This window comes from Microtus ochrogaster, linkage group LG2, assembly GCF_000317375.1.
Source record: "Microtus ochrogaster isolate Prairie Vole_2 linkage group LG2, MicOch1.0, whole genome shotgun sequence".
NCBI lineage: Eukaryota > Metazoa > Chordata > Mammalia > Rodentia > Cricetidae > Microtus > Microtus ochrogaster.
The window spans coordinates 22,636,280-22,647,462 of NC_022028.1; the positions used below are offsets into that span (position 1 = coordinate 22,636,280).

At 42.8% G+C, this 11,183-nt stretch overlaps 1 protein-coding gene across 2 annotated transcripts in view; it reads right to left on the minus strand.

The window, feature by feature from the left end:
- Mgat4a (alpha-1,3-mannosyl-glycoprotein 4-beta-N-acetylglucosaminyltransferase A) overlaps nt 1–11,183 on the minus strand; it is a 106,488-nt gene that overhangs the window by 44,282 nt on the left and 51,023 nt on the right. For both annotated transcript variants that reach the window (XM_005359940.3, XM_026785650.1), the window contains exons 3-4: nt 2,740–2,907; nt 93–233 (exon numbers count right to left, since the gene is read on the minus strand). In XM_005359940.3, the coding sequence (XP_005359997.1) occupies nt 93–233; nt 2,740–2,907 (309 nt within the window). The remainder of the gene's footprint in view (nt 1–92; nt 234–2,739; nt 2,908–11,183) is intronic.

Below are 11,183 nucleotides of genomic sequence, written 5' to 3' on the forward strand. Positions count from 1 at the left end.
CCTGGCTGGGGGGGGGGGATAATCCTTTGTCCTAACAGTCAAAAATCTCTTGCCCAATCACAGTTCAGATAACAGGCACACAGTGCACGCACCTCCCGTTCTTCCATTGCCAATCTGTACCGCAGGCTGAAGACTTCCTTCATTTTGCAATAAATGAGGCAAATGATAATAAATGCTTGGCACTTGAAGGGATTTTTTGCTTGTCAACTCCTTTAGTAGCTTTATGGTATTATCTGAAATACAGAAAGACAATTAAGTGACCCTTACCTTAAAGAAGCCTCTGATTTTCTCTCTTGAAAACCAGCAAACGCTTATGAGAATTACAAATAAGTGGGCTCTAAATGTGTCATCTACATATGAAGTCAACCGCCAATGCAATGGCCACCACCAAATTTCAGTCTCCTGTCTTATATGTAAGCCCAGGCTGGCTTCAAATCTGCTACGAAGCCATCTCAATCCCAGGCATGTGCCACTGTTCCAGGCTACCCTTCATTTCCATCATGCATTAACATTTCACCAAACTTTTATACAGAAATATTTCTCCAAAAAAAAAAAATGTGAGTGAAAAAATTTAAACCGCTGAAGCAGAAAATGCTCAGCACCTGTCAATCTTCAAGTGGTTTCAGTTTTCACCTAGGAGAACCAATGACTCACTGAATAGGCTACGGAGTAAAAGCTTCTGCTAATTACACATATTGCTTTGAATTTTCAACAAATTGAAATTTCACTTTCTAAACAAGGAAGTTAGTAGGAAGGACTTGTGACCACACCACTGTTAAAATTATAACAAGAGGGCTGGAGAGATGGCTCAGCAGTCAAAAGTGCCTGCAGGTCTTCCAGAGGACTGAGTCCCAGCACCTAGTCCTGGGAGATTCGATACCGTCCTCTGGCTTCCTTGGGCACACATATGGTACACGGACATACATGTAGGGGAAAAAAACACCCATACCAAACTCACATACATAATATCATACATGAAATGAAAGGTAAATCTCACGTGTAAAGAAATCCATGTTATCACATCCTATTCCTACCTAGCAACCAGAAACAGCTTGAATGATGCTTAAATGTCAGTCATGGTATAATCATTGCTCTAGACATTCAGCGGAATCAAAGGCCTTGAAACAGCCCGTCCTGTGACTCAGGCATTTCCTCTCGATGGTTTTGGCTTTTACGCATTCAACAAACACTTAATTGCTTTCTGTCTTGTTCCAGGAATGGTGCCACATGTCTGAAAATCACCGGTCAGCAAAACATAATCTAATGAAGATGACAGGGGCTGCCAGAAATACAACCAATTGATACACAGAAATGTTTCTCACAGAGCTGTGATTTGGAGGAGGAAAAATGACCCAGGAAAACATTCATTTGCTAATTATAGAAGGAAATGCTTAATTTGCTGTGGTTATGATTAGCATATTCGCTATTAAAGTGTTCTACCCAGGGTGGTGAGTACACAGCTCTAATCCTGAGCACTAGGGCGGCCGAAACAGGACTGCAGTCTCAGGTCAGTCTGTGCTATGGAGGAGCTCTTATCCCAGTAAAATAAAACTTTAATGTAGATAGCATTTTGAAGAAGGTCAGACATTGTGGTGTGAAGCTTTTATCCCGGTGCTCTAGAGGCAGAGGCAGGCAAATCTCTGTGAGTTTGAGACCAGCCTGGCCTGCATAGCAAGTCCCAAGACAACCAGAGCTACAGAGAACTGTCTTAAACAAACAAAAAATGATAATGTAAAAATGCTCAAGAGTATAATTTCAAGAAAATATTTTGAAAAAAAAAATGTATAAGAAAGACTAAAAGAAAACAAAAATGTTGGTCATAGAAATTGTTAGACACAGGCTTCTGGCTGATTGAACTGGAGCATTCTGTAATCGAAAACGCTCTAGTGACAAAATACACATGCGCCCTCAGGAGGGGGAGAAACACGAAACTCTGAAAACGAGGTCAGGTGTTGATATCAAGATGAAAGGCATCGCTGCCTGGCTCTGTCTGGAGTACACGAAGCTGAATCTAAAATACCAGCCTGGAAAGAGCAATGGGGCCTGGTGCACTGAAATAAACACCAAACAAATGGATTATCAGGGGCAAAAAGCACAAGAGAGAAGCCAGTGGTCCTCTGACTAACCAGAAGACCCCAGGAGAGGCCTAGACACTTCCCAAGTATGCACGATGATAAGCCAGGTTTCTTCCTGATTATCAAACAGAAGCAAGAGCAAGGACTGCTCCAGCAGCTCACAGATTTCCTCAGAGGCCATCTAAGGTCTAACACTGGCTATATCATAAGCATACTGAAATAAAAGTTAAAACCCATTTTTTTTATTTTTAAAACATTTATTTAGGGGGTGGGGAGTCAGAGGACAATGGGGGAAACTGATTCATTCTGTATACTATGTGGGACCTGGGGATTGAACCCAGGGCTGTTAGGCTTGGCATCAAGCTTTCTTTAACCACTGAGCCTTCTTGCCAGCCCAAAAGTTAAAATTTAATCTCCTTAAGAATGCTTTCAAAAGATACAGTCTTTTCACTATTACTGATGAAAGGCATACAACTGACATAACAGTGTCTGTCGTAATCAAATTCAGCAATTAATAAAAATGCATTTATAATTCACCAGAAGAGCAAATTTTGTGTGATTTTTTTTTTCTGAGAAGGGCAATACATGCTGACTGGCATGTTCACAGAACTCTCCAGTCACACACTCTGTAAAGCCCCTTGAACGTACACTACTTCTAAAGTACCTGAGAACGTATTCAGTGCAGCCTTACTTCCATTAGTTACTGCTCCTACACGGCGAAATTGCTGGACAATGGAGTTCAACTCAGAAGAGCGCTGAGATATCCTATGTTCAGCTATGCGAAGACGTTCTTTTAAAGCAAGAAATTCTCGTTGATAAGCAATTAGTTTTTCTAGAAGCAAGACAAAAAAAATCATTAGTATGATTTGTCTTTTAGTGTATTCTTTGAAAAATAATAACAACACACTTCTACAGTCTAAGGCAGTAGGCTAGGCACGACCCTGGAGAACCTACTTCTGCCAGCTTACTAACCCAATGTACTCTCTAACACGTTCTAAATGTTTATCCTTCTACCCATAGATGAGTATAGTTCTCCCTCATCAAAGAAGCTTTTTTTTTTTTTCAGCAGAAGGAAAACTATTACAGATCCACAACTGGTCAAAATGCCAATGTATGAGGGAAATTTTGCAAGCCCCTCACCCCCAGATAACTAACTATAGGCAGTCAAAGGCTGGTGAGGGATGGAGAACCAGTTTTCTGCAGGGATGAACACCATGATAGGTTATCCAACCCCAAATAGTCAGCCGTAAAATCAAGTAGGAATACATTTAGGTCCTTGGGGTCACATAGAAGCCTAGGGTAACCAGGAATGCTAAACACACAGGGCTATCGCTGTATAGCCTATGTTCAGTCCAGAAATTGGGAGCAGATTTGGTTAACAGCCTGGTGACCTTTCTGTGTGGCCAGACCATACCAAATCCTCCCCTAGACCCTTGAATTTGTCTGTCTCAGTCAATCTGTAATACGCTCTTCTCCCCACCCCTACCCTGCTGTATCTTGAGCTTGTTCTTTTAGTTGTTCTACAACCCATCTTTATGAAAGATGTCACTTGTTCTTTACAGAGAGTGTCGATGTAGTCATGTCTTCAGCTTTGCTGTGCAAATAGGATTGAGTTAATTATCACCAGGAAGCTTCTTCACAAATGTGTGTGGTAAATATGCTTAAAATAAACTACTTGAGGTCAGACTCTCAAAGTCTGCACCAGCACTGGCTACTGAGTCATGATGACCCAAACTGCCTTCTTGCTTTCCTCGGACCATGACTCTACTGGCCATCGTGGCCACAGAGAACTCTGTAAATACACAGATGAGCAACACAAAACAGACACAGCAGGCTGTAAATCCACACATATATACATGTGTACAACATATGTCACAGAATCATTAAAGAAGCAGAGGACATGAATCTGAGACGGGCCTGGGGAAGGCAAAGGAGCCATTGAAGGAAGGAAATGGAGGGGTGAAAGTATTATAAATTGTGGGACCCAGAGCAGCCTGGCCACATATGGGGCCCAGGCTGCACAGCTGCCATAGCAGGCAGCACCGGGTTCCAGGTGTCATAAGCTGGCACTACAGGAACAGACCATCCAAAGGAAATTCCTAAGATTTCAACCCTTGTAGATAGGATCACCTGCTAGCACACATCCATCGCTTTTCACTAGGACACCCCTAAAAAATGGCAGTCAGGGATCCTGAACCTTAGAAATCCCTCACCCCCGCCTTTGCTACTATAAAAACCCAACCCCAACTGAGCTGGGGTCACTCTAACACGTTGGGCACACAGAGGGTCCAAGTTTGCAAACTTGTGTAAGAATAAAGGCTCTGACCCGGCGGGGGTGGCGCACACCTTTAATCCCAGCACTCGGGATGCAGAGGCAGGCAGATCTCTGTGAGTTCAAAGCCAGCCTGGTCTAGAGCTAGTTCCAGGACAGGAACCAAAAAAAGCTACGGAGAAACCCTGTCTCGAAAATTAAAAAAAGAAGAAGAAGAAGAGGAAGAAGGAGGAAGAGGAAGAGGAAGAGGAAGAGGAAGAGGAAGAGGAGGAAGAAGAAGAAGAAGAAGAAGAAAGGCTCTTTGCTTCTATATACAGGACTCGGTCTGCTAGTTGGTTTTGGGGAAACTCCATTTTATTTATGGCATAACATAAATAAAATACTCATGTATAAAGTTTGCAAAATAAAATCTTAAACTAAAAAATAAATTATCTGTGCAAATGTTTTCAAGGTTTGAAGAAGTACACTTCTAAAAATAAACCAATAGAACTACAAGAACAGAGACAAAGTCCATATTCTGCAAGAAAATGCTCACCACACTAGAACTAAAAATCAAAACAGGTCTTCACTTGTTGAATCGCAGAGCCCCTACTAACTTAGGAACTAGAAGAATGTGATCACTCTATGGATCTGCACAGTGAAGCCCCATCTGAAAGAGGAACAAGAGGAGGAGGAATGGGGAGGAAGGGGAGGAGGAAGAAAAGGAAAGGAAGAAGGGGAGGAGGAAGGGAAAAGGGGAAAGAGGAGGAAAAGAGGAGGAGAAAGAAGGAGGAAGAGAAGGAGGAAGAGGAAGAAGAGTCAACGTCACCCCCACACCCTGTAAAGCTGGTGCTAAAAACCTGTGAAAGCACTGATCACTGCCCCTCATTCAGGGACACATAGGAAACTCTTAAGAAGTCTGTGGCAGGGTAATTAGCTGGCACAATGCCCTACTTTCCTGACACTGAGAAGCAAAGCAACACAAGCATCTATATCCCCACCCTCCATCCAGTGCACGCGCGCGCACGCGCGCACACACACAAACACACACACACACACACACAAGCCTGCTGTAGGAAGGACAGAAATCAGCAGGTACTGTGTGACCAGGAAAGGCTTTTAAGGAAGTTCACAGTGCCTCTGTGTCCCATTTACTGATGCAGATGACGCGGTTTAATGAAACTTCAAACTATACATTCGTGGCATAGTTTTTTGTGTAAATTCGTAAGGAAAAAAATGCCAAGATATCATTCACAAATACAAAAGTAGAAAAAGTTGAGGTCCCAGCTTCTCAGAAGGCTGAAGTAGAAGGTTTACTGGAGGCCAGGAATCTAAAAAACAACCTGGCAACAGAGCAAGATCGCAGCTCAGAAACAGAGAACCATCAGAGAACCATGATCAATAACGTTATAATGGTTATCGCAGGAGACAAGATTTATGAACAAAAACTACTGAGGTAAATTGGCGGGGCAGGGGGATAAAAATCACCTCTTACTCCTGAACAGGAGGACCCAGTCCTCCTGTCCAACAGTTCTCCCCTAAGCTAACAACAACCTCAAGTGAACACTTTTCAAAATGACAGCCAGGGAAAGAGGCTTGTGTGTATTCTAAAATTTATCTAGAAGAATAACACCTTCCAAAGCATCTAGAAAATATGGAGAGTATGGCCTGAGATCAGATCCTGTTCTAGGGTGGCCCCTGAGTCTGGAGACTGTGGACAAGGACACCAGCCGCCCAGCGGCACCTAAACCAGCAGTCTAAGCCCAATATTTGTCTCCTTGAGACCCAGGCAGGGCCTACACACTGGTTTTTTTTTTAATGCTATTTGCCACTAAAAAGAACTATAACTCCTTGGAGAAAAATAACTTCAAAGGAATAATATTAAAAGACAAAAAGGGAGCCGGAGGCATAGCTCAGTGGATAAAGGCAGTTGTTTGCTGCTCAAGCCCAGAGACCTAAGTTCAAGTCCCAGGATCCATTTAATGGTAGAAGGAAAGAATCAACTCCACAAAGATGTCTTCAGGCAAGCTGGCCTCCACAATGCCCACACAGTAATAAATTAAAAAGAAATTTTTTTTGAAAGACAAAAATGACAAGACATTGTCAGAAGGACACAAAGCTAGAATACATAGCCTCTTCACTAGCTACAGTGGGGCAATTTACAGAACAAAACTAAACCACTGATGGTAATAGATTATAACCCATTGAATAAAACCAGAATCAGTGAGTCCATACTAACAAGAGAGTAGAACCTCTCTGATGAGGGGGCAGAGTATCTTACAGGAGAATGCCAGTTACTGACGGTAGGAGGGATGACCGCAGCTGAGAGTTCCTAGTGTGCAACCACCTCAGCAATCACTGATTCAGGCAAGAAACAAACATGGAAGCTGTAACTATCAGATGCACATCTGGTAAGGAATGAGATACTTACATCATCTCAAAGTATCTCCTCACCAAGTACTTATTTTACCCAAGAACAAATGCTAATTTTAGAGTGGGGAAACTTGGCAGACATCCCTTATGGAAAGGGAGTGGCCAAAGTCCACATCAGCAATAACAGAGCCAAGCCTAGCACCTCCTGCAGGGATGCACCAAGAACACACAGGGCTCATTATTCGGTGTTCCTGCCAAGACCATGTAATCTCAATCTAATCCGAAAGAAACAGCAGACTCTACAAAACAGAGACTGTATGAAACACACAGAGTGTACTTCAAATGATGTGAAGGTCATCCAAGACAAAGGCTGTGGAAACACCCAAGACTAAAATGACAGAGCGCATAGCACAATCCTGGATGGCTCCTTAATGGGATTAAAGGGGACAAAACTAAAACAGTATCAGAGTCAGTGTCAGAAAATGTAGAAGAAACTGTGGGTTCTGGGGGCGGGGGCAAGGACACCACACTTGTGCTTCTGGAACATCAATGGAGAGAGGGCCTGCTGGGTCCATGAGGTAAAGTCGCACTAGAGTTCCTGACCTCCCTCATCCTAGTGCTCACAAAACCTTCATCTGAATCCACTCTTCCATATTAATGAGTTCCCCACATCAGAGCCTGGAGCAACATTATATTTTAATCTAGAAAGCCAAGAGCTTTCAAGAAGTTTCTAGAACAGTCTTAGAATTTTTCCTATTTATATTTCCCAGGAATTGAGTTCAAACTTTAATATACACAAAAAACTCCTCCAAAAGACTCATGTGTTTATACACCCCCCCCCATCTTCAGCATCTGTCGCAAAATTCCTGTATTTGCTTTGTTTTCAATCATTTGCTTTCTGCAGGGGGCCATGGCAGGAACTGGGGGGTTGTCTATTCCCATGGGCAGCGAATCTGCTGTTTTTGTTTCCATTAGAGACGGAATCGAAGTATAAAACTCCCGAAACACGACATGGTTGGTGTTTGATCCTTTTGTGAGAATGGTAATTTTCATGTGATTTGATAATTCGAAATAACACTTTTGGACTCACCGTAGGAAAAAAAAAACTGATGTAAATGGGCAACACTATGAATGCATAAAAATAGAACAGGAATCTAAAACATTCTAATAAGATATGGGGTTTACTGCTGAATTTCGTGAATGCTAGAGTTAACAAAACTTGTTTCCACTGTTTGAAGGGCTTTTTGTTTGTTTGTTTGTTTGTTTGTTTTAAGAAGTTAAATTTTATCAAATTAAAATTCTGGTTGGGAAAAAAAAAAGTCGACTAACTTGCTTTATTCCCGAATATAAAAAGGTGGAAATAAATGGAGAAGGACATGGCTACTTGTAAAGTATAGAGATTTTTGTTGTAGAAATAGGGAGAAAGCAACCCTTGGCCAAGAGACCAGCAACTCAGAAGTGCCTGAGTTACACAGAGACAGGCTGGGGGAAAGGAAGTGTAAGGCCCGCCCCCAAAAGAGAGGAATTAAGGAAGGGGGTGGGGTGAGAAGTGCCAGAAGGAGCTACAGGTACAGGGTGGGGCTTGTCCTGGGTTTGCTTCCCAACAACCCCTCTGTCCTTGGGTGTTATCTTGTATTCCTTCACAGAGAAAAAGGAAACACAAACAAACAAACACACACCACACACACACACAACTCAGTAACACCATTCTAGAGCTTGTAGACTTACCTTTCAGAAACCCACTATCTTTGAAAAGTATTATATTTTGCTTTATTTAAAAAGATTAGCATTGATTGTTCTTAACCAACTTAAAACTGAAAGCTAAGACCTGAAGAAACTGGGGGCAATTTCCCCTTTACAAAGCTCTAACACATGCTAAGAGAAGGGGAGGGAGCATAGGGAGAATGAAGAGAGGAAGGAAGGAGAAAGAAGGAAAAGAGGAGGGAGAAGAAAGAATAAAGGAACTGGGATTCCAAAGGCAATTTGAAGAGCCAAAACACACTGTAAGCAGAACCCAAACAACGCAAGTGGAGAGAATAAATGAGTATTTAACAGGCCCTTGGGAGCTGCTTTCGCAGGTCCACAGTTCAATAGGAGCAAGATGAAAACCTAACACCTCTATTCTCACTGTGGGTCTGTCTACTTTGGTCAGAATCCAGCCTTAACGCCACCTAGGTGTGTCAATCACTTAAGGAAGGTCTATCTTAAAACCGGTGATGCCTAAACAATCTCCTTTCTCTTCCAGACTGAAGGCACAAAGATAAAATTGTCCTAGACCTGTGGTTACTTTGGATTCCAGGAAAAAGCACACGTGGCAGAACAGACAGGCCAGGTCATTATCCAAACAGCAAGACCATGCCCTGGAGCAAGAGGAAACTTATAAAAGCTAGATCGGTCTGATTTAAGCAATAATAACAGTACTAACAACTTGAGACCACCTCGCAGGGCAGGACCAGATCTGCAGCAATTAGAGCATCTTGACCTGAACTGTAACTTTAGCTCCAGGTCAAACCCTTCTCTATTTAAACCCAAAGCCCAGTCAGGATCTTGAAGATGACCTCGGGGGTCATCCTTCTTCGACACTTTTGTTTCTACTTTTTGCCCTCCTCATGGAATGACTGGCCAAGCCTCGGCTGTCAGGGGTTCGGAAGTCCTGACTTTTGTCCTTAAAAGTTCAGTTTCAAATTGACAATCGCTGGGCGGTGGTGGCGCACGCCTTTAATCCCAGCACTCGGGAGGCAGAGGCAGGCGGATCTCTGTGAGTTCAAGACCAGCCTGGTCTACAAGAGCTAGTTCCAGGACAGGCTCCAAAGCTACAGAGAAACCCTGTCTCGAAAAACTAAAACAAAACAAAACAAAACAAAACAAATTGACAATCGCTACATAGAACAGACAGACAATGGTCATAAACAAAGCCAGGTGTCTCCATTCCCTCAACTTCAACCTCCAGGTAACACAGCTGGGAGAGCTGTTAAAACCAGAAACACTGATTCTGTAGAAGAGGGGCAGGGCCTGGAACCTACTGACCTTCTTGGAAGAGGCCAAGCCTGTCCTCAGATTCCAGACCCAAGAAGCCCAGAGTTTATGGAGGTCTCTCCCCACGCTCCCTCTTTATCTCCTTCCAGTTACCCACAATCTAGGGGACCCACACAGACAGAAACTGACTAAAATGTTTAGAGCCACAAAACACAGGATTGTGTAGAGATGTGTTCTCAAAGTAACTGGCACACATCTGTTTCAAGGGTGCCCTTCCAAGGGTTCTGCAAAATAACCCTGTAGGACACACATCACAAAAGCAGGGACTCTGACGACCTGTCCATGCTCAAAAGGAAAGATGAAGCTCATAAGTGCACACAATTCAGATACTTTCAAACTTAAAACCAACAATAAGGTTAGCTCATTTCTGATTTCTTTATACTCTCAGAACAAGACCCTTATTTGTTGTGGATTAGTTGAAGCTGTGTTACATTAGTTTATACTGCGGAATATTTAATGATGCAAAGATGTGTTGCATTCTTTTATGTTGCATTTGTTTAACTCTGTGAAGCTGTGATACTTTGCCTGTCTAAAACATCTGATTGGTCTAATAAAGAGTTGAACAATTGATAATGAGGCAGAAGAGAGAAATAGGTGGAGCTGGCGGCCAAAGAGACTAGAGAGAGAAGAGTGAGAAAAAACAGAGAAGGACAACAGGGGCCAGTCACCTGGAAACTCAGCCAGACATGGAATAAGAAGGAAATGAAACATACACAGAAACAGAGAAAGATAAAAGCCCAGAGGCAAAAGGTAGGTGAGATAACTTAAGAAAAGCTGGCAAGAAACAAGTCAAGCTAAGGCTGGGCATTTATAAGTAAGAATGAGCCTCCGTGTGGTTATTTGGAGCTGAGTGTGGTGGGCCCCTAAAGCTCTGGAACCCAACTGCTATCTCTCTCCACCACCCCTCGGGTAGCACAATCATTAACAGGGTGATTCAGAACAGCATCCTGGTGTAGGTTTGGTGAGTGGCCAAGAAGGAAATGATGCTGCTGTATAGAGCTACAAGACTCATTTCCTTAGAAATACATTCTTAATCTAAACAGATTTGCTCATTTTCCTTGGGGGAGGAGCAAGTTCTTTTTTGTAATCTCATTATAAATTCCATTATCATAGTGAAATGGGGGGAGGCCGATGCAAAACTTAGGAGGGTATGTACTCGTTTTAACGGACTTAGTTAACTTATTTTTTTAAAAAAACAAAAGGGAAGGAAAACCATTGACGGTGTGGGGCTGGAGAGATGGCTCGGTGGTTAAGAGCACAGAGATCATGGGTTCAATTTCTAGTACCTGCATAATGTTTCACAATCATCTGTAACTCTAGTCTTAGGGGAAGCAATGTCCTTTCCTGGCCTTCATAGGCACTGCACACACATGGTGTACTGATACACATGCAGGCAAAACACCCACAGAGAATAAAATTAAAGATTAAAGCCAGGTGGTGGTGGCGCA